The 23,416-nt window shown below is 45.5% G+C and overlaps 2 protein-coding genes and 1 long non-coding RNA gene across 3 annotated transcripts in view; 1 reads left to right on the forward strand and 2 right to left on the reverse strand.

Annotated features, from left to right (window-relative positions):
- LOC310708648 overlaps positions 1-23,416 on the reverse strand; it is a 189,971-nt gene that overhangs the window by 11,569 nt on the left and 154,986 nt on the right. The window lies entirely within an intron of this gene.
- CRIP1 (cysteine rich protein 1) lies at positions 10,300-21,904 on the reverse strand. Its single transcript, XM_083507283.1, has 5 exons — positions 21,761-21,904; positions 13,991-14,085; positions 12,064-12,121; positions 10,722-10,769; positions 10,300-10,613 (listed from the first exon to the last, which is right to left on the reverse strand). The coding sequence occupies exons 1-4, from the start codon at positions 21,798-21,800 to the stop codon at positions 10,729-10,731; spliced, it is 234 nt and encodes a 77-aa protein (XP_083363409.1). The 5' UTR covers positions 21,801-21,904; the 3' UTR covers positions 10,300-10,613; positions 10,722-10,728.
- On the forward strand, positions 14,933-22,063 carry LOC310708603 (uncharacterized protein; the record flags this gene model as incomplete). Its single annotated transcript, XM_083507214.1, has 2 exons — positions 14,933-17,473; positions 19,899-22,063. The coding sequence occupies exon 2, from the start codon at positions 21,116-21,118 to the stop codon at positions 22,061-22,063; it is 948 nt and encodes a 315-aa protein (XP_083363340.1). The 5' UTR covers positions 14,933-17,473; positions 19,899-21,115.

Here is a 23,416-nt window from a genome sequence, read left to right on the forward strand (position 1 = left end):
GGAAGCCTGCCAAACCAGTTGCCTTATCAAGGCACAATGGCTTTAGCTGATCAGCAGAAGCCCAAAGAATGAGCTCAATGTGGCTCTCTAAATGGGTGGCTTAGGCATTTCCCACACTTTTCTCACAATTGACCGCATGACCCCAGGTAGAAGAACAATAGCCAGAGTTGCGCATGAGAGCTGAGCTGATACTGGAAGCTGGAGGAGACAGCAACGTCTTGCTTGGTGTTGGATCCAAAGCTGAGTTTGGGCTCTCCTGGAAACCAAATGAGGAAGCAAGAACCTTTCGGTCTCATGGACATATGTGTAAATAAAACCATATATCCTAAAGACACCACCATCTTGGGATGACCTTCATTCCAGGACACCAAGGAAATGCAGGCGCCCCAGGAACCTCTTGCCGCACAAAGATTGAGGTGGCGTGCAACAATATGTTTCCATCCAAGCTGGTGAACCCTGTATATTTATAAACAAGTAGATTTTGCTAGTTTGCATCTTCCCTACAAATCCTCTTTTCCTTTTGTGGTCATTTCTTCTTTTAGATTGTCATGCTCAGATTGTTGTTGTTTTCTAAGCTGCCCTGTGAGCTTTTCTGGCTGTAAAGCAGGGTATAAATATTTTGAATGAATATCCATATGTGGGAAGGGGAAAGGTGGAAACATGATGGCTGGGGGAGGGAAGGCCCCTCTCTCATGGGAGCATCATCCCTGAAGAAGAGGAACACAGGTCATCCTACTTGCAGACTGGAGGACACTCTTTCCCTGTTCCCTGTCTTCAGGGAGCACAGTCAGCTTTCACTTGTAAGCAGAGGAGGCGGGACTGCCGACATCTCCCTCGCGACCAAGTTGTAGACAACTGTAGAAGTGAACATGGGAAAGGCCGTTCCTTTCCATGGGAGCCTACAGACATTTGTCTCTGCAACACTTGCCCCTGGTCTCTTTGGCTGTGCACCAAAAAACCTTGAAGCTGAGCTGGAGCTGTTCGAAGAGCAGGCATCAGCCAGCCCAGTAGGAGAGTCATCTGGAGTTTCTCTGACTTCATGGGCTTAACTTCTTGTGGGGGATACTGTGGGGAAAGAAAGAAAAAATACTAGGGAGAATCTCCATTGCTAATTTGGTCTGCTCAGCTGGCTTCTGATGTTCCCTCAGTTCTCACAGCAGCTTTCCCATCATCTAAAGTCTTATGGCATGTTTATGATGATGATTGGCATTTCTCAGGCCCCTTAATGTCAGAATAAAAATAACTGCCCTTAATGTGCCCTGTTTTCATAAATAGGAAATCCAAAATATTAATGGAATGTGTTTTGTCTGAGGTGAACTTCTGAAAACAGCCAGCTTCTGACTTTCCATAGCAGGCAGGTTTCAATGTTTAGACGCAATTCATTCTTGGTCCACGGAGAAGGCAGGGCGAGGAGCCTGAAGCTAAAAGCAAAATCAGTCGCTGGCAAAAAGTGGCCATCAAAACCCTAAAGAAACTTCTTGGAGTGAGATCAGGATAAAAGCATCTCTGGTAGGTTGCTGTTCAACCGCCTTTCTGAAACTCCAAAGGAGTTTCTTCCATTATGTTACTTGCAGCGCAGCAAGCAAAGAGGCCTGCCCTGCCGCCATATTCTCAGGAGAGCAAGTGGGCCGCGCTGCTGCTCAACCTTTGACCACAAATTCTTGAAATCAGCTGATTACTGCCAGCTTAGCAGTTCCTCCTCCCTTCACTAGCCATGGTACCTTTTCTCCTTGCAGTTGCAGGAAGGAGCCAAGATCACTTGAATGATCTTGTGAGTGAAAACAGGTTTTTGCTTGGTTGAGCCCAGTAGAGTGGGGACTTCCACATTAGTCTTTAAATGTGGAATTCCCACTCTTTGCCCTGGAGAAAATGAGTGAAAATTGAGGTGACGGGGATGCATGAAAAGCTCTGTAGCTTGAAGTTGGAGAACAATGGGTAGCAGTGTTTAAAACCCTCATCTGGAGTACCCCTTGTGTTTGATCACAAAGGGAAGCTTTGTGGTCTTTCCAGGCAGCAGCTTGCATCACAGAGTACTAAGTTAAATCTGGATCCGGGAAGAGCCACGGTTCAGCCATTCTCTTGTTTCCTCACTTCTGAGGGATGCGGGTAGCAACTAGGATCATTTTCAAATTGACCTACATTCATGAAAATAAAATATGTGTTGTCTAGGATGTGCATTCATTCCCCCCCCCCCCTTCTGAATTTGTTCCCACAATGACAACTTTTATATGTGATGCCAAAAGCATGCAAGTACAGCAGCGTCACCTATGAAACACACCATTGCTAGGTTTCTTCAAGGATGCCACCATATCTCAGCCTCTGTGTGCAAAAAGGTGAAAATACTGTAACTTCACAGGACTGTTGTTACTGGGATAGCGTATGCCCGCTTAAACACTTGAAGGGTGCTCTAAAGAGGCTGAATGTTAATCTGCGGTGAAAGTGTTAAATGTCAATAGACTATAGGTTTGCTGTGAAGATGAGACAGATAGTGAAACTACAACTGCCACCTCAGTGGGAAAAGGAGAAAAGCAAAGAAAGATCTGCTCACACACTCAGGGTCAGAGTGCAAATTAAATCATTTGACAAAGATCTGGCACCCCCCACTTGCATATGTTGAACCCCCTGCCATGCTTGGGGATGGAGATCCTAATCTTTAAGGTGAGCAACTTATAAACACATTAAAATCGAAGAAAAGACCTGCCCATGGCCCTTCTAGTCCAACACCCTGCACTCTCGGGGCCAACAAGGGGCCCCAAAGGAAGCCCCCGAGCAGGACCCCTGGGCAACAGCAGCACCTTGCCCTGCTTGTGATTCCCAGCAATGCAATCAGAAGGATTTGCTGCCTCAAACATGGAAAGGCAGGACAGAGCCAGGAATCTGTCTAAAACCATCCCAGACTGACGGCCATCACTATGCAAAACAGGGCAGTTATTCTAGATCAGGGATGGTCAGCTCCCAGAACACTGATCTACCCCCACAGAGTTAAAAACTGGCAGTGATCTACCACCTTTTGACGGGTTCAGGTCAAAGAAGTTGTTGAGCTTTTTTTAGGAAGGAAAGCCCTGGTTTTGGGGGTTCAGGTCAAAATAGAACTTTTTTTAAGGAGGAAAAGCCCTGTTTTGGGGGGGTTTCAGGTCAGAGTTGTTGAGCTTTTCTTAGGAGGGGAAGCCCTGTTTCTTTGGGGTTCAGGTTAAAGTTCTTGAGCATAAGGAAGGCATAGGGACTGCCTTCATAGATTTCTATCTCATCTTTCAGTGCACAGTGTGTTTTATAACCTTATATCGCGGGAGAGAGAGTGGCTTGAACAAAGCCATCCAGTGGCTGAATAGGAATTTGGAGTGGCTCTCTCACTCTTTCTCAGTCCTAGCCAGCCCCGTGTCTTAAACAAAGCCATAGCAGTTGGCTGCTATGGAGTCTGATTGTACATTCAGGCTCCCTGACCAAAAGTTTTCTCCAAGGTGTGTCCCCCCCACCACCTTTCTATCTATCTAGCCATCCCCTGTCAACAGTCTGTCAACAGAGATAATTATGTGGTGATTAATTATAGCCACACCATAAATATTGGATATCACATTATCTATGGAGAAACAGAGATTCTGACTGAATATCAGGCAGAACTTTCTAACAGAGTTGTTTGACATGGAACAGTCTCCCATTGAGAGGTTGTGGGCTCGCCTTCATTGGAGGTTTCTAAGCAGATGTTGGATGGGCATCTGTCAGGGTCGCTTTAGCTGAGATTCCTGCATTGCAGGGGGTTGGACTGGATGGCCCTCAAGGTCCCTTCCAATTCTATGATTCTGTCTCCTTCCTCTGCTATGCCAAAAATAGAGTATGGGTGGTTATTCCATTTGTGCAATGCTCTCCCCAGGGAGGTTCAGCTGGCACCTTTAGGTGCCAGGCAAAAGCATTCCTCTTCAAGCAGGTCTTTGGCTGATTGGCATTTGATGAACTTTTAAATGTGTTGTGGGAGGGGGATTATTATTATTTTGTTGTTGTTCTTATGTATTTTGTGGTTTTATATTGATATCTACAGCTGAAGGGTTGTATGAACAGATGGAACAGATGGCCAAGCATGCAATAGGAAGGGAGATAGTAGTAATGGGGGACTTCAATTACCCGGATATTTGTTGGATGTCAAACTCAGCCAAGAGCATAAGGTCAAACAGATTCCTCACTGGCCTTGCAGACAACTTCATTGTCCAGAAAGTGGGAGAAACAACAAGAGGAACAGCCATTTTAGATCTGGTCCTAACCAATGTTGATGACCTGGTTAGTGGGGTAGAAGTGGAAGGATCATTAGGCACGAGTGATCATGCTCTTCTGAAGTTTACTATACAGCGGAAAGGAGCAGCCAAGCATACTAGGACTCAGTTTCTTGACTTTAAGAAAGCCGACTTCATAAAACTTAGGGAAGTGCTGGGTGAGATCCCATGGACAGTCATACTAAAAGGAAAGGGAGTTCATGATGGCTGGGAGTTTGTTAAGAGGGAGATAGTAAAAGTACAACTTCAGGCAATACCAATGAGACGGAAACATGGAAGGTGCCTAAAGAAGCCAGGGTGGCTATCTAAAGAACTTTTAACTGAGTTAAGATTAAAAAAGGATGTGTACAAAAAATGGAAAAGGGGGGAAACCACCAAAGAGGAATTCAAACAAATAGCCAGCACGTGTAGACACAAAGTCAGAAAAGCTAAAGCACAGAATGAACTCAGGCTTGCTAGAGAGGTTAAAAGCAACAAAAAAGGCTTTTATGGGTATGTCCGTAGCAAAAGGAAGAACAAAGAAACAGTGGGGTCACTCAGAGGAGAAGATGGTGAAATGCAAACAGGGGACACAGAAAGGGCTGAACTCCTCAATGCCTTCTTTGCCTCAGTCTTCTCCGATAAAGAAAACAATGCCCGACCTGAAGAATTTGGAGCAAATGATTCAGCAAAGGAAACACAGCCCAGAATAACTAAGGAGATAGTACAAGAATACTTGGCTAGTTTAGATGTATTCAAGTCTCCAGGGCCAGATGAACTGCATCCAAGAGTATTAAAAGAACTGGCAGATGTGATCTCAGAACCACTGGCAGTCATCTTTGAGAATTCCTGGAGAACAGGCGAAGTCCCGGCAGACTGGAGGAGGGCAAATGTTGTCCCTATTTTCAAAAAGGGGGAAAGAGAGGACCCAAATAATTATCGCCCAGTCAGTCTGACATCAATACCAGGGAAGATTCTGGAGCAGATCATTAAGCAAACAGTCTGTGAGCACCTAGAAAGGAATGCTGTGATCACCAATAGTCAGCATGGATTTCTGAAAAATAAGTCATGTCAGACTAACCTGATCTCGTTTTTTGACAGAATTACAACGCAGTGGATGTAGCCTACCTTGATTTCAGCAAGGCATTTGACAAGGTGCCCCATGATATTCTTGTAAAGAAGCTGGTAAAATGCGGTCTTGACTATGCTACCACTCAGTGGATTTGTAACTGGCTGACTGACCGAAGCCAAAGGGTGCTCATCAATGGTTCCTCTTCATCCTGGAGAAGAGTGACTAGTGGGGTGCCACAGGGTTCTGTCTTGGGCCCGGTCTTATTCAACATCTTTATCAACGACTTGGATGATGGACTCAAGGGCATCCTGATCAAATTTGCAGATGACACCAAACTGGGAGGGGTGGCTAACACCTCAGAGGACAGGATCACACTTCAAAACGACCTTGACAGATTAGAGAACTGGGCCAAAACAAACAAGATTGTCAGGGGTTCAGGAGCAGAGACGCAGAGAAGGGAGGAGACAGAGAGCGAGGGGGAGGAATACGAAGGAAGGATGAGTGGGGATGACGACCCGAGATCACCGAGCCTGTCTAGCGAGTCCGAGGATTCCCAGAAGGGAGCGCCAGCAGCCAGAGCAAGGGGGGAGAGCAGGGGGACACCCCAGGAAGAAGGGTCCAGAGAGGGATCAGAAAGCAGCAGTTGGAGATCGGGACCCACGTTCCCAGCCGGGAGCAGCGGGGAGAAAGGGGACCAGATATCGGGCTCCGGAGACTTTCAGAAGGAGGGAGGGCATGAGTCAGGAGTAGTCACGCCCACCTCGGGGAGCGAGGAAACGATCAAGAGGAAAGTGGAGAGTTGGGCGCGCGCGCCAAGTTCAAATGTAACGGAAGCTGGCGCAGCCAGCAGCCCAGAGAGTGAACCGAGTCCCAAAGCCCGCCGCAAGGAGGCGGAAGGGTCAGGGGGGTCCGCGTCAGAAGAGAGTAGGAAAGGAGAGACCCAGGGGGGCAGAAGGACCCAGAGACGGAAGGAAAGGCGCAGGAGGTGGAGCAAGGCTAGGGTATTAAGCTGGTGCGCTAGAGGCGGAGACTCAGACGGGTCTTCGTCGTTCTGACCTAGAAGAAGTAGGGCTGCACGTTGCAGTTTGGAAATGGAACCTGTAATCCAATAAAGACTCTTTGAAACTGAACGCTGGCTGACTTGGTCCTATGTGAGCTGGGACTGGGCGGCAGCCCTGACAAAGATGAACTTTAACAGGGAGAAATGTAAAGTATTGCACTTGGGCCAAAAAAATGAGAGGCACAAATACAAGATGGGTGGCACCTGGCTTGAGAGCAGTACACGTGAAAAGGATGTAGGAGTCTTGGTTGACCACAAACTTGACATGAGCCAACAGTGTGACGCGGCAGCTAAAAAAGCCAATGCAATTCTGGGCTGCATCAATAGGAGTATAGCATCTAGATCAAGGGAAGTAATAGTGCCACTGTATTCTGCTCTGGTCAGACCTCACCTGGAGTACTGTGTCCAGTTCTGGGCACCACAGTTCAAGAAGGACACTGACAAACTGGAACGTGTCCAGAGGAGGGCAACCAAAATGGTCAAAGGCCTGGAAACGATGCCTTATGAGGAACGGCTAAGGGAGCTGGGCATGTTTAGCCTGGAGAAGAGGAGGTTAAGGGGTGATATGGGCAAAAGCAGCATAAATTGGATATTGTATAAATAACCTTCCCCTTTTTCTTGGTCTCAGGCTGTTACATCTATGCATCTGTTGCAAAGACAGCCAACTTCCTGTTTGATTCATTCCACTCATTATCTGTCCATTTCCACCCACGCCCAGCGTAACAGATTGTTTTTTGCTTTGATGACTAAATGTTTATAGCAACCAGAATTTCCACAAACCTCTGAAATGGCACAGCAAGAGTTTCCTATTCATGTTCTCGGTGTCAGATTATTTGCTTGGGAAAAGCTTGCTATGACAAGAGACTGTTTGGGTTCTTTGGCAAGAAGCTGCAATTTTCTTCTGAGAACAGAATAGCAGATGTCCACCATATTTCCAGCCTCACTCACCAGGGGCCTCGGTCTTTTTAAAAACCACCCATGTTATCTAAGGCTTCTCAATCTATTGAAGAATACGCAGCCACCTGCTTTCTGACAGATTAATTTATCATATCAATGTATTTGTATTTTACCCAATATTACCCAAACACCAATCTCGGTGTTGGAATGAAGTGGAAAAACCCCATTTAAAATAAGTGGGAGCTCACACTTACTGTCAGAAGGAAGTATCACCTTTATTATTTTATTTTTCATTTCCTATTGCAGCAGCAAACATGAACAAAAATACCCTTAAGAACAGATAAATGCACTTTTAACTTTCTGCTTTGGGAGTTTGAAGTGACCAAGTTGCTAGTTAGATGGATTTACCATTTAAACAACCAATTATGCAGCAGTCACTTTAAAATTTCCTGCAGTGAACCACAATAAAGGCAGCATATTTCATCCACGCTTTTTTGAAAGCATATTATTCCTACCCTATCATGATCTGACATTTGTCACATTTATCCCTTTGCAGTCTGGCAAATGAATTTTAACGCCAACGCCTTTGTAATCCTCTTTGTTGCACATTCATCTAACGATTAGCAGGAGCTATAGTTGTAGCAGCAGTAGAACTGGCAAAAGGAAAGGGTGGCCCTTGACCCTTACTTCTAAAAATAAGTGAAAGGTTCCATTTAGGTTTTCCTTTCCTCCCTTCAGTAGGATTGCTTAAGTTCAAGTCTACATAAAGGCTCTGGCAGAGACAGTAATTTCCACAATCCAAGTATATGGCTGCTGCAGTAGGAGATGGGGAGCCCAGACGCTCAAAGAACAAGAGTGGTGTCACCTTCTTCTGTAAATATTAGAGCCTCATGTACAAAGAGAAGGGTTAGTTGTTTCTCAAGGGTCATTTTGTGACACTACAGTTCAAAACATTGCTCTTTCAGTGCAGCAAGAACACAGAACCTCTGCAGAAGAAGTGTCCCCTCAAAAAGAAAGTGTGAACTAGTAAATTATAAGTAAAATACATATAAATGTACTTAAATGTAAATAACATAGTAAATTGTGTATGTGTATTGTGTCATGGTTTAGGAATATTTGAGAAGCCCCTTGAATGTGTAGCTTGTGTAAGACGTTGTTGACTATCTTCACTGTAGGACATTTGTTGTCAAACAGTTAGCCTTGGCCATCTTTCCCGGAGTCCTCTTCCTCCTCCTCCTTGCTGCCTCCCAGATTCCCAGTCTCCCCCTCTGCCCACTCCAGTTCTGTCACACTTTATGCCAAGGGTCCTCTCATGGGCTCAGGGCGAGGAAGAGCACAAGCACTGTTAAGTTGTGGGTGAACATATCAGACGACACAGCGATTCTTCAAACAGCTCTTGTTTATTCACAGGCCAGAACAGAACTGAACTGAAGGGTTCAGCCAGCCTGCATATATAGAGCTCCACTAGAACGCAACAGTAATCATTTTCTGTAACTATCCAATCACTGAACGTCACTTTTGATCCCTTATTTGCATAACTATCTACAGTATCCCCCTGCTGGCCCAGGGTGAGAACTTTAGTACATAACAAGCACATCTGGGGGAAGCAGGAAGTTTGCCTTTGTTTGCTTGCTGCAGCATCCCTGACAACGGATTTGGGTGAGGAGGTTCCCAGGTGGCTGTCCTTGTCTGTTGTTGATGTGCAGGTATCTGGGGATTCCTTCCCTGTGTGCCTTGCCCTTCCCCTTTCAGGTAGCATCTGAGGCTTCTGTATGATGACTGCTTGCTACTGCTTTTTATCTGCTTAAAATCCCACCCCCCAAAAACCCCAAAATCCACCCCAGCGTCAGTAACAGTTCCTTAATTCTACACATAGGGTTTGAGAAATGCAAGAAAATAGCAAAGTAGCTTGATGGTGTGTGTGCCCGGAAGTGTAAGTTTGCCCCCTCCTGTGGGTTTGGGAGTTTTTTGGTAACACCCTTCCCTACTAAAAAACCCCACCAGCACCAACAACTTCCCTTCTTTTTTTGAGAGTCCCCCAGTTCTATGAGGAGAGATGTAAAAATAACTGTGAAAGTGAGGAGTGTCTTCTATCCCCAACATCCCTCTCCCCTCTTCTTCTCTACCTCTCCCCACAGGCAAGGGGGGACAGCAGAGCCAAAGTAGGGTCTGCTGATGCAGTCCCTCAGAATTCCACCAGGGGTCTGAAGCCTCTTGCTGATTGGCTGCCAAGACAGTAGTCAGAGGGGGTGGAGCCTCTTGCTGATTGGCTGCCAAGACAGCAGCCAGAGGTGGGTGGAGCATCACTTTGGGCTATGATGGATGTCACCAGCTAATCAGTTTCAGCGCCTGAATGGAATTTTCCATAGGTGCAATTGTGGGATGTGTTGCATCAGTACAGTCAATTACACCATGCTTTACTTCCTAGAGTGGACAGAGACGGGGGGTGCGTAACTTCCTGTTCCTGCTCTAAGGGACTCAGCCTATGAGTCTGACTCATGCTCTGCCCTGTTTGTTCCTGTTCGATTCAACTCATAGTTAAGTCTAATCCATTTTGTTAGCACTTAGGCCCATCCTCACAAAGGACGTGAGCCACGTTATATGTTTGTAAACTGAAGCTTAAAGCCTGCCTTCTAGGATGTGTACTGTGAACAACTTGTAAGTAAACTTATTGTTATACTTTTAAATGCAGACTTGTGAGTCTTTATTATATTTTAGGAGGGAGAAAAGGGGAGATTGGATTAGTCATTTTGTAGAGATTCAAACAAATCTACCAGCCAGCTTCTGTGAATATAGAGGGGATTTGCTCTGCTACGTCACTCACTAGCATGAGTGAAGGAAGGATTTAACAAATACTTAACAAATATTTCCTTACCTATTATCCTAAACATCCCCACAGCAATGGCTAGTATCCATTCCATCTGGGATTCCAAAGAAGATTCCAAAGGGTCTGCTCAAGAGCCTCCAGGGCAGCAAAGACAAGCACATCACGCCTCCCCCGCTTCCAAAGATGAGCTGCAGCAAACCTCTTCAAATCAATATTTTATTACTGAGACACAATCATCATCATGGACAGCAGAGTCTAAAAGCAGGGCTAGGCTTTGGGCAGGAATTCATTTCCAAGAAACTCGGTGTTAAAATTAGGAAAAAAGATTCTGGTCTCCACCTCAAAGTATGTTTCCATTTATACAGAGCAGGAAATCTCCCAGTTATCTAGCAGGATGCTTCTTTTGAAAGCCTTCATAATAAGCTAGCTTGCTACATGTTGGGGGGGGGAGGCACATTGCGGCTATTATGATTTGTGAAACTGCTGGAATCCACAGCCAATTCCATCCTTCCAGCCCTAAAAAGAAGGCAAAGAGAATACTGTGATCAAAATGGATCTAAGCCATCAGGGCTACAAAAGCAATCCTGGGTCTATCAAGAAGACGCTTTAATAACAGGAATTTACCTGAACTTCATTTGAAGGTGTGGCTTTCAGCCCCTCCACGGCCAAACCCTGAAAGGAAACCAGACAAATCAATACTAGTGGCATTTTCCACACCTGGTTATCTAGCCATGAAAAGAGCCACCCAAGATGAGGCTGTGAATGGGCCTAGGCCAGGACTTTTTAAAGATCATGACAATTCCCTCTGTTGTAGCCTCCCAGACATATACAGAAAAGGGGTTTTTCCCTCAAGGGACAAGATTAGTTCATCATCCATAGTTATCCAGGGATCTGAAAAGTCATATTAATTTAATGACAGGACAGTACATCTCTAGTTTGGTAGACCATGATCACCAAGCAGCTTGCGTCATCAATCCCTGCCACATGGAAAGGCAGTTCTTTCAACATACTCCTCCAAAGGGTACATTTGGCTCTTCTGCAGCAATTAGCCTCTCAAACAGAGACTGAAGATCATCTCCCAGACCCACTTGTGAATGGGTGCAGAAATCCTAGCTTGGGGATTTGGGGCTATGTCCACACCCTTTTGCCATTGGTACCAGCTATGTCAGATTACAGGAAACATTGAAGCCATTAAAAAACAGATTCTTCCTGGTGTTTCTCAGAAAAACATATCAAATAAAAAAGCATATCAAATAATCTTATTTTACTGTTTTAACAATGTAAAATGTATCATTTACAACTTAGAATATAAAAGGCAAGAAGAATTCACATGCAATTTACCTGTATGCTCGTTTCATAGACTTGGTGCGGAAATATATATTGCATCTGAGTGTTCAGTATAAGAATTTATTCTCTAATACTGTAGATTGTCTTACATTATTTTTTTAAATAAAAGCATTTAATGTTGGGACCCACCCTGGTTTTGTAAATAGTTTAAACATATAGCTGCATACTTTGTACCAGACCAAATACTCTCATTTTATCTGAATGGAAATCGTAAAAATATCAATAAGCATTTACAATATGCTGTTTTTTTCCAGTGTTTCCCCATGTCTTCAGAATCATCCAACTGCACAGAAGGTGCGAAGAGATGGAAAATGGAGCCTCGGACGTGTTGCAAAGGTGATTGGGTGGGAATTGGATTAGGAAGCTCCAAGGCAATCTTCAAATGTGACAGTAAAGTCTGTCACCATATGGCTGCCACACATTAATGTACAACAGCAAACAGCAGAGGCACTTCATGTGCAGCCCGGCCAGCATCCGGTTTATAACTACTTCACAGAGAGAGTTCTGCCTCCTGTGAGCCAGAGAGACTCCAATATACCCGGGGATACTCTGGCATGTGATCCTGTTTCCATAAGATGAAATCTTTGGAGCAACAAGTGCTTGTCTGGAGGAATCTTACCTTTTGGTCCAAACAAGGCAGCATAGCAAGGGTGGTTGCAATAAGGCTTCCCATCATGCTGCAGAGAGAATACAAACGTCTCAGAGGAAGCAGGGTAGACGGGACAGTTGATGGAAGGATTGTAGTATGTATGGAAGACGGGACAGAGCCAGAGCCACCAACCAATTCCTGCTGGAGGCTAAGAAGGCAGAGCCTCGCTTGCCTCTCTGCTCTTGGGGCAAAAGCCAGGCCTGCTGCTCAGAGCAGCTGCCTGCAGCTCTGTTTGCCCTGCCAGAGGAGTGGAGTCCACAAATAATGGCAAAGCAGGGGTGGCCAATTTTGACAAACCGTTGTGACAGTCCCCTCACAAACAGACAAACCCAATCCCCACAAGAGTCTCTCCTTTCCAAAACCCCACACCAACCCCTCCAAAAACTCCCACTCCACATTCCCCCACCTACCCAGCAATATGTCCTCTGACTCCCTTTAAAACACAGAGAGAGAGAGACAGAGAGAGAGAGAAACCTTCAGTTCCCCCACCCAGGAAGAAACCCAAACTCACTCATTCCACAGCTCACAATAAACTCACTCAAAGATACCATGGTAACACAACACACCCGCACCCACTCAGGAAGAACACACAAGTCATTCAAACAGGCACCCCGCCCCTCCCCAGGCAGCCCAGCTCCCTTTCCCCATGCGCTCCCCTCTTCCTGTTCTCAAAAGAGGCTGCTGGGCTGGGTGTGCTGCAAAGCAATGTTCCAGCTGCACCACCCTCTTCCTTTGCTGCTCAGCTTCTGCACAGAGAGAAGGGAACAGGATGGCTGGTAATGGGGCTAGTAATGGGACTCTCCCCCCCCCCAAGTTAAACTAAAGAAAATAAATTGTATCTCTGTAATAATCAGGAGGGGCCGCACACAGTGTTGGGCAATCCAAGTGGCAAATCATTGCAGTCAATGCTTTGCTCCTTCCATGAACATGAGAAACGGCACTGCAAACCAGGGATTTGTTTGTTAGCTGGTGGTTACCGTGGTGTGAAAACCAGTCACCCTGGCAGCACAAACACGACCTGCAGCCAACTAATCTGAACAATAAGGCTGTCTGTCATCCGGCGTTCCTTCTGAATTATTTCCCTCTTCTACTTGAGGGAGGGGGAGAATACATTCACTCCTGAAAGGTGGGAGACCAGTTAATAAGCTGCCAAAAGAAATGTTTTTGTGATCCCCTTTTCCTCCTGCTCATATGTATGTGCAAGGGAAACAATGGGAACCCCAATAATTTAACTGGGGGGGAAACAACAACCCACCAATAAATTGGGTAAACCATAGGTCCTGTGTAGAACTTTAAAAAGGGGACATCTTCATGCACAGGTAGCTTTTAGAAATAAATATAATTGATGATATCATATATTGTTCTCCCCAATGAGACATGTGAAAAACAGTAAGAAACAGGTGACCAGAAATCATTGACTAAAGTCCATTTCACATAGATATTCTCATAGAATCATAGAGTTGGAATAGACCACAAGGGCCATCGAGTCCAACCCCCTGCCAAGCAGGAAACACCATCAGAGCACTCCTGACATATGGTTGTCAACCCTCTGCTTAAAGACCTCCAAAGAAGGAGACTCCACCACACTCCTTCTGCAAGTATCTTGCAATATCCTTGGGAGATAAAGATGGCATATAAACGTAATAAATAATAAGAAGAAGAAGCCAGTGGCTTTAGTTAGCAGGCTATCTGCACAATCTGTCAGAGCAAGCACACATCACAATTCTGCTTCTGTTGCTCAACCCACTTTAGAGGCACATGCATATGTTTGCAGCAAATTATTCAGAAGCATCACGTCAGAAAAAGCCACATGGACATATGCAGTTACTCTGCAAACAGGCTCCACCTGGAAGTTTGTCATGCAGGCAAGAAGCAGCCACCTCAAACCTCGACTTACCTCTGCATGGCCACCTGCAGTCAGGGTCTTGCTGCATTTTTCACACTTCAAGCATGGCCGATGCCAGTCTTTTCCCAGGGAAGTGACTTTCTCAGCTACCGTGGCAGGGACACAAACAAGAAATAGTGGTGGTGGTGATGATGATGATGATAATAATAATAATAATAATAATAATAATAATAATAATAATAATAATTTATTTATACCCCACCCATCTGGCTGAGTTTCCCCAGCCACTCTAGGTGGTTTCCAATCAAGTATTAAAAACAATACAGCATTAAATATTAAAAACTTCCCTAAACAGGGCTGCCTTCAGATGCCTTTTAAAGAGAAGATAGCTGCTTATTTCCTTCACATCTGAAGGGAGGGCGTTCCACAGGGCAGGCGCTACTACTGAGAATGCCCTCTGTCTGGTTCCCTGTAACTTGGCTTCTCGCAATGAGGGAACCGCCAGAAAGCCCTCGGTGCTGGACCTCAGTGTCTGGGCTGAACGATGGGGGTGGAGACGCTCCTTCAGGTATACAGGACCAAGGCAGTTTAGGGCTTTAAAGGTCAGCACCAACACTTTGAATTGTGCTCGGAAACGTACTGGGAGCCAATGCAGATCTCTCAGGACTGGTGTTATGTGGTCCCGGCGGCCACTCCCAGTCACCAGTCTAGCTGCCGCATTCTGGATTAATTGCAGTTTCTGGGTCACCTTCCAAGGTAGCCCCACATAGAGCGCGTTGCAGTAGTCCAAGCGGGAGATAACTAGAGCATGCACCACTGTGGCAAGACAGTCCGCAGGCAGGTAGGGTCTCAGCCTGCGTACCAGGTGGAGCTGGTAGACAGCTGCCCTGGACACGGATTTAACCTGTGCCTCCATGGACAGCTGTGAGTCCAAAATGACTCCCAGGCTGCGCACCTGGTCCTTCAGGGGCGCAGTTACCACATTCAGGACCAGCGGACCACACCTGCTCGCCCCATCACCCAAAAACAGTACTTCTGTTTTATCAGGATTCAATCTCAATCTGTTAGCCGCCATCCATCCTCCAACTGCCTCCAGACACACAGGACCTTCACTGCCTTCAGTGGTTCCAATTTGAAAGAGTGATAGAGCTGGGTATCATCCGCATACCGATGAACACCCAGCCCAAACCCCGATGATCTCTCCCAGCGGCTTCATGTAGATGTTAAAAAGCATGGGGGAGAGGACAGAGTTCTGAGGCACCCCACAAGTGAGAGCCCAGTATACAAGCACTCAGTGTTGGTGGCTCCTTACACCAGGGTTACAGTCACCAAAACGGAATGACTAGTTGCCATTTGGGGGGCAGACGTCTCGAAAGCCATATTTTTCCATACAACATTTCAGTTCCTGAAATTCATTCTAATTGTGCAGATAAAATAGTACAGATAGACTTCTGCAGGATGTGTTGCTGGTGTGTGAAAACAGTCAAGATCCAAGGATCTCCAGACATGCACCTCCAGTTGGGGGAGACATCAGGCGCCATCCTGGCATCTTCACCTGGTTGCAAGTGGCCGAAAGCCAGGGGCAAAATGTGCTTGGCGCCTGGCAAATTTTGATTGCTGCAAGCCCCAAACCAAGAACTTGGGAATTTGCTGTGACACGTTTGTCCAAATAGATCACCTACTTGTTCAGCTTCTGAGGGACTGCAGGCAGACAGCCTCTCCTGCTGCAAGTATCATTTGAACTCACTTGCCACATCAGCTCAGGCAAACACATAGATTTCAACCACCACCAGTACAATCTATCTGCTTCCCCTCCTAGTCCTATTTACAAAGGGTGTCATTTTAATAAGGCTCTTTCAACTACTGCAGCTCACAAATATTTTCCAAGGGACAACGCTTAGATTTTTCACAGCAACATTGTTTAGCTTTATGTTCACACTTAAAGATGCGCTACATCCATTGTTCCAAGCACTACCCAATTTCAAACATGCCTTGAGGTGCTCCTGCAAGTTCATTTCCTTTTGCAGCAGTGTAATAGCTTTGCTGCTTCGGAATACTGTGGTCCTGCTCTTTGTCATTTAGAAATCTAAGAGCAAAAGTCTCTAGATCACAAACCACAAATTAAAGGAAAAACTCAACAAAATCAGCCAAATATCCACTGCATGCAGAAAGAGAAGACTTTGCTGGACACACTTCAAAAAATAAAGTTTTTTTAAAAGGCTAAACCACTGCTGTTTACAATTTATAAGGGCTGGGAGATTTAAAGGGCTTTGCAAGTACATTTTGAAGCAAGAGTTACATTGCTGGATTTCTGTTGATCAGGCCCTGCATTAACACCTTAAGCAAATAGGTAAGAAAATGCTAAAAGCAGCACAGGATGAAAGGTGATATGAGCCAACTCAAGTCAGTGGCATCAAGCCAGCTCCGTCTACAGAAAACTTCTAGCTACTTCCCCATGAACTGGAGCTATCAATGTCAAAGGCAATCATTTCCTGTTAACCATTTCCTGTTCAACAGCACCTACTACATGAAAAGAAAAGTGACATGAACAAAGTGTTATGGTTTTTCTAAATACAGCAGTGGCAGGATGCATATCTGACTTGAAGCCTCACTCATCTAAGGAGGAAGCTGCCTGTGGAAGTGTGCCCTGGCCTCTGCACATGCTCAGAGCTCCCCTTCCCATATTGTATGACTCCAGGGCTGAGCTCTGCTGCAGATCAGACATAACTGCACATATAGTTGGATTTGTACATTTTGTCCTCAAATGTACACAGGAGCTCTGAAATTGATTACCGCGTCTTAGAGGTGAACACAGTGTCTGCTTGGCAGTCCAGACTCCCTCAGATGATGCTTGAACACTAATTCTCTGGGTCCCATACAAACTTGTAACACAAATACTATACACCTTTTCCCTATTTGAAAAAAGGAGGCTTAATTGGTGTTCTTTAGCTTTTAAAATTCATTTTTTAATCTTTTTATGGTTCTGGCTGCCTCTTTTGTATTTCCAGCTGTGTAAACCAATATGCTGTGACTGTATGTTCATTCTACATGACTGTTGTATCACTTAGACATTGTTCCTTTTTAAATACGTGTGTGTGTGCGAAAAGCAAGAATATTTTACATAATCATTCACAATCATAAACATACATACACATAAATATTGATCTGTACATGAACATATGAATCCAAGTTATTGGCAGCCCTATATCCATTATACAGGGGTACCTCGGGTTAAGTACTTAATTCGTTCCGGGGGTCCGTTATTAACCTGAAACTGTTCTTAACCTGAAGCACCACTTTAGCTAATGAGGCCTCCTGCTGCTGCCGCGCCAGAGCACAATTTCTGTTCTCATCCTGAAGCAAAGTTCTTAACCTGAAGCACTATTTCTGGGTTAGCGGAGTCTGTAACCTGAAGCATATGTAACTGAAGCTTATGTAACCTGAGGTACCACTGTACTCAATTCTATTTTGGGGACTGTCAGAACTCACTCAGCCATTTCCTCTCTAATCGTTTTGTAATGACACATCATCACAGTTAGTTCTATTTTTTAAAAAAAATAATATTTATTAGTTTTCCAACAAATTAAACACAACACTACAAAAAAACCAAAAAAGAAAAAAACAATACAATACAGTACAAAAAATAACACTACAAAACAATAACATACAGCTAACAAAACAAAACAAAAACCATTTAAAACACAGTCCAATTTCAACATCTTATCTTTCTTTCCCTTATTTCCACGACCTCCTCACACCTCCCTTTTTGTATTCCACTTCTATTAATTGTTTCAGCAATTCCTTTCCATCTTCCTCTGTTTTCTATCCTATAATTATCTTAACACATTCTAACCTTATTTTTCCCTTTAATACTCTATTAATCTATTTATACTTATTTTTCCTTTAATTTTCTATTAATCTATTTATACTTAATTCCTTATGACATTTCTACTAAAGCCATATAACTTCATTCCAACATTTTTCTAACATTCCTTAATTTTACAATATTTCTATAAATAGTCTTTAAACTTTTTCCAATCTTCTTCCACCGACTCTTCTCCCTGGTCTCGGATCTTGCCAGTCATTTCCGCCAATTCCATATAGTCCATCAACTTCGTCTGCCATTGTCCAACACTTCAGTACTTTCAAGAAGCAACCATTCTCTCAACCAGCAAAAAGCAGATGGTTCACAACAAAATTTGAAGGTCTGGCAGGGCAGGTCCACCTCCTTCTTTGGCATCCATCAATATCTTAAGTTTTACTTGAGGCTTCCTGCCCTGCCAGACAACTCTAGAAACATCCCTCTGCCACCTCCTGAAACACTCCATCCCATCCAAAGCTTGCAATGTTTGAAACAAAAGCAACATCCCCAGCAACACAGCAGCCCTCATCCCCACCACAGTAACTCGGTCCAACAGTAACAACTTCTGATTTGTCCGTATTTCCAAATCCCCCTTCTCTTCAATCCAACATCCTTCACAGTTATCCTTAAACAGATTCACATTTTTGGCGGTCATACTAACCCCCAAATACCTCTCTTTCTCAACCAATGTTAGTCCTGTCGCCTCCTGAAACTCTGCCAAGCTTTCCTTTTCCAGTTCAGATAGGGCTCTGGTCCTCAAATTCATCTATTCTTCTTTAAGTTCAATCATCAGCTTATATTCATCAGGTTGTCTTTGTATGGATGGGATTCTCCTCTCCAGTTGTACTTTAAATTCAGCAGCAAGGGTTTTTTCCCTGGCTTCATCTGCAGTTTGCCGTATCAGGGTAGATTCCTGTGTCAGTTTCTGGGTGGTTTCTGAATTGATATTCACCTTTTGTCCCAAATTATTTAAACTTTCTACGATTAAATCAATTTCATTATTTGCAGCATCCATTTCCACATTTATCACATCTGTTTTCTTATGAAGTTGTTCCAGCGAATCGTTTATTTTCAGTAATGCAGCCACTAAGACCTCTTCTGTCAACATCCCGTCTGTTTTTTCCTTTCCACTTGCCATAACACTTAAGAGATTCAAGGTCAATTCCAAAGTCTCACACTTTTTTATCTTACAGCTGGAAAATCCCCTGGCCCAGCTCCTGTAAAGTAACCAATTTCAAAAGCTTCCACTAGGGGAAAACAGTTTCTATTTGTATCGGTCAGTATGTCCTCTTTTACGCACAGTTTCAATAATCCAAAATTAGTTTCAATTTTCAGTTACTTTCCTCCTTTTTTTGAAAACAACCGGAGACAGTGGAAACAATGTATTCTCTTGTTTAGCTACCTGTCAATGAACGTTCTAAACACTGTCAATGGACGTTCCAAAAAACATCAATCCTGCTAGCAGCCCGTTTCCAGGGTCAGAGCGGCGGTATTTTAACTCTCTTAACTCACTCCTACAGGCATATTCAGTCCACCACTTCCTCTCCTCTTCTCCTGTCTCCAAAAAGGGGGGGTTTAGTTCTTTACCGATGGAAATTTAGTCTTTTACAAAAGGCTTTCCAAGACTTTAGCTTGCAGCCTCCTTGCTTCAGTTTATCTACAAAAGGGGGAGGCGGACTTCCTGTATTGAACCTCCCCGTTTCGATGCTAGATTAAACGCTTAGAAATCCAATTCTTCCCAATTCAGCTCTACTCACGGGTAATTACTTTAGAGTCAAATTGTCCACAGGAAAAAGTCAGTGCTCTCCGACAACAGCTATGCGGCTTCGCTCCGTGGAAGAAGCAGATGATTCGAAGCACCGCGCCACTCACCCCACATCGCTCCGGATCCCCGAAACCGGGTTTCCCCGTGAGTAGGGGAGGCACAGAAGGTGCCCGCCGAATCCCACGTTCACAGGCTTCTCCTGCCTGTGATTTTTACGGGTCTCCGCCTTCGCCATGGCGGTACAGACCCAAATTCCCATGGGGCAAATTCCTCCTGATCAGAGGAATTCCGCCATTGCCGGAGGCACCAACCCGGAAGTCTTCCAATCACAGTTAGTTCTATGACCTCTAATTCCCCCCAAACTTTCCTGATTAGTTCAGTTTTTGGTCCACTGTTCTGTTGTTTCTACGATCAGTATCCTTGCAATGGATTGGTATTTGCAAAATTTGTATTTTATGTTTTTAATGCTCTTGTCGGTGTGTAAAATTCAGCAAACGTAAAGATTTGTATGTGAAACATTTCCTTAAATATTTGTATTACCATTTGCCAATATTACTGCTTTCTTACAAGGCTTCCCCCCAATAAAAATCACCTTTTGGTTCCTGTCAATTCCAACTCTTTCCCTCTCCTGATTTACAGATTTTTTTCCCTCCAGTACCACTGAACTGCCATTTTTATGTAATTTTATTTATAAGATATGGCAATTGAAAAATTAGAGCCCCTCTGAAACAAAAACTGGATTTTTTTGTTCAACTAGTTTTCAAAATTATTCCCTTGGAATTTCTCTATTTGTATTGTAATTCAATTTCATCATATAATTATGGATTATTTACCTATTTTTAAAAAATAATAATTTAAGTATCTTGGAGAACATTTGAGATATCTTTCAGTTTGTTTGACTCAGTCTTCTCCTTCCAAATTTCCTAATTGTCAGCCTGTTCGGAAAAGTCCCAATTTGCAAATACTGAGTGGGTCTACCTTCAATTTTGCTTATACTTGTTCAATGGTCTGGAAATCTTTCCAATCTTGAAATATTTTCTATTTATTTTCTTTCCATATCTGGAAATTTCCCAATTGTCCTTTTAGATTGAACTGTTCATATCTTCTAGTAGAGAAGTCAATGGGGAGGGTTTGAGGAATAAGAACAGTTCATATTGATGCCAAATTTTATACATGCTTATTACATGTGACTCCCCTCTGTAAAATGTTTGCCTATCTTCTTTCCTTGTTCAGAGTGATACTTAATATCGGGGTGCCAACTCACCCTCAGGACGTGCGACGCCACACAGGAGGGGCTCGGACGCAGAGGCACAGACTCTGCCTCTATGTCCAGGCTCCCCAAAGGCCGCCTCACTGGCTGGATGCAGAGGGCCAAGCTGAACTTTCTCTCGCAGCCTGCCGGCCTTTCTCCTCGACTTTGTGGGGGCCCAAGCAACCCTGGCCCCCTGGTCTTAACTGAACATTCCTCCTATGGTCTATTATATTTCCTCATCTGGTACCATTGCATCATCCATGCCGGACCAGACCTGCTGCATCAACATGGCAACGTATGTCTGGAAGTCCCCATCCTCTCATCTTGTTTTCTCCTGGTTCCTTCCTACTCATTTTCCTCTATCCTATTGCCCCCCCCCCCAACTTAGCCCTATTTTATTGGGCCTGCATTGCAAACAGGGCTGTCGGGAGGAGATTCCTTGACAATACAGTCTTGGTTCTTCCCGGTTTTCTGGGTCTGCCAGACAACAGGCTTGGCCAAGCCTTCGAACTTGGCTCTTCTGTGCCTTCGCCACACCGCGGAGCAGCCCACGTCGTCGTCGCAAGGAGCCCGAGCCTGAGGATCTCCGCGTCGCCATCCCTGTTGCCGCCGAGGGGCTGGGCGTCGAGGAATCCCCGGGAGCGCGGGCTCCGAGGCTGCTCGGCTCCCGCAAATCTGGACAGAGCTGTCCAGGTCCTGCAATTGGACCTCCGTTTCTCCCCGGGGAAGCCGGTTGCCCAGCCCGTCCCGTCCCGTCCAGACGCGCATTTGCCCGACCCTCCCGCCTCCGCTGCGCCCGCCGGCAGCTCGGCCCAAGCGACCCTCCCTCTTGGCCCAGCCTCGCCCGCGCGGCAAGCGGCGGGTCCCCGAAGCTGCCCGCGCGAGAGACGCGCCCCCGATCCAGGGCAAGAGAGCCTCCCGCGCCCCGACGGGCAGTCTTACCGAAGTACACCTCCTTCTGGCACTTGGGGCACTTGGGCATGGCGGCGGCGGCGGCGGCGAGCACTCGGTCTCCCCGACGGAGGCAGCGGTGGCAGCTACGAGCGGAGAGCCCTTGCACTGGCTGCTGGCTGCTGGCGGAGAGGATCCTGCCTGGCCTGGGCGCCTCCGGCCCCGCCCGCCCGCCCGCCTGGGCCGCACCCTCGAAGCTCCGCCAGCGACGCCTCGCCCTTTCCTCGCCGCGAGGAAGCGTCCCGCCCGAAGCCGACGGCCCTGGGCTTAAAGGCAAGCGAAGCAGCAGCCTGAATTAAACAGGCACCAGCCTTTGGAACTCGGCGGGCTCAGAAATGACCTGGGTACCAACCAGTGTAGTCGTTTGACGGAAATACATTCCCAGCTATCTGCCTATCTCCCATTCCCACCACCCTTCTGAGTAACACCCCTCCCCACCTTCTCACTATATAGAAGGGTCTGGCAACTTGTGTTTCAGTGTATCTGAAGAAGTGTGCATGCACACGAAAGCTCATACCAAGAACTAACTTAGTTGGTCTTTAAGGTGCTACTGGAAGGAATTTTTTTATTCCCAGATAGTTAGAATTCAGTTGTTTCCAAAGGCGGCCCCTTAGCGACTACCAGAGATGGAGATATGGGGCTAAGCTCTCTCTCTGACCAGTAATGAATACAGAAAGACAGGAGCTGTTTTATCCCACGTCAGCTTATCAGTCCATCTAGCTCAGTGTTGTTCACACGGACCGGCAGCAGCTCTCCAGGATTGGAGGCAGGGATCTCTCCCACCAGCCCGACCTAAAGATGCCATGGGGGACTGAACCTGGAACCTTCTGCATGCCGAGCAGCTGCTGTACCCCTGAATAGGGCAATTCCCCAGTGGCAAACTGATAGAAGGCATTCTATGTCCAGAGCCCCTATGCACCTGGGTCTAGGTATACACACGCACCCCGATGGTGAACTTGCTCCTTTAAGAGGGTGCAGCTCCATCCAACACTGGCTGGACTACCAACCTGAACGCATGAACCCATCTTGCCTGAATTGAGTTTCACTTTATTGGCTCTCATTCAGTGCATTAATGTGCTCAAGCACTGATTCAGCACTTCCCTATCTCATCTGAATCAGAGCATTATTGCTCTCCTTTGAACCCTTCTGTCTGAATCAGTAATATGTTATTGGCTGGCACAGGAACAAGTTGAGGCTAAGGAAGGAGAGTGGGACTCTTGCCTCCATTGCCATATGTATGTTAATAGAACAGCTACACTGCTGGTTGTTCTTACATGCTGAAGTAACCCAGCATAAAACAGATTTTGGGTGGAATTCCTGTAACTTCAGCTCAGCATTTTTGTCTTACCTTGTCTCCACAAAAAGAAAAGTTAGAGCTTCGTCCTTTGAGTGTTGGAGTTCCTTCCCATAATAGCCGCTTGGCTCCCATGAAGCATCCTGCAGGGGGAGCTGGTTGCCCTCAATCTGATGGACACAAGCTCTGCTCAACCTTACCACTAGTATTAAATACATCTTTATATACAGTCACCACCAGCTGAACTATTTTCTCCCCTCCCAGCAGCCTGATGAGGGCTAAAGTAGACATGCTGTCATGAGATGAATGACAGGATCTTGTGTTCTGTTTGTGTATCATAGATGTGGCCCATC

Source organism: Podarcis liolepis (assembly GCF_965112155.1).
Source record: "Podarcis liolepis genome assembly, chromosome: 6".
In the NCBI taxonomy this organism is placed as follows: domain Eukaryota; kingdom Metazoa; phylum Chordata; class Lepidosauria; order Squamata; family Lacertidae; genus Podarcis; species Podarcis liolepis.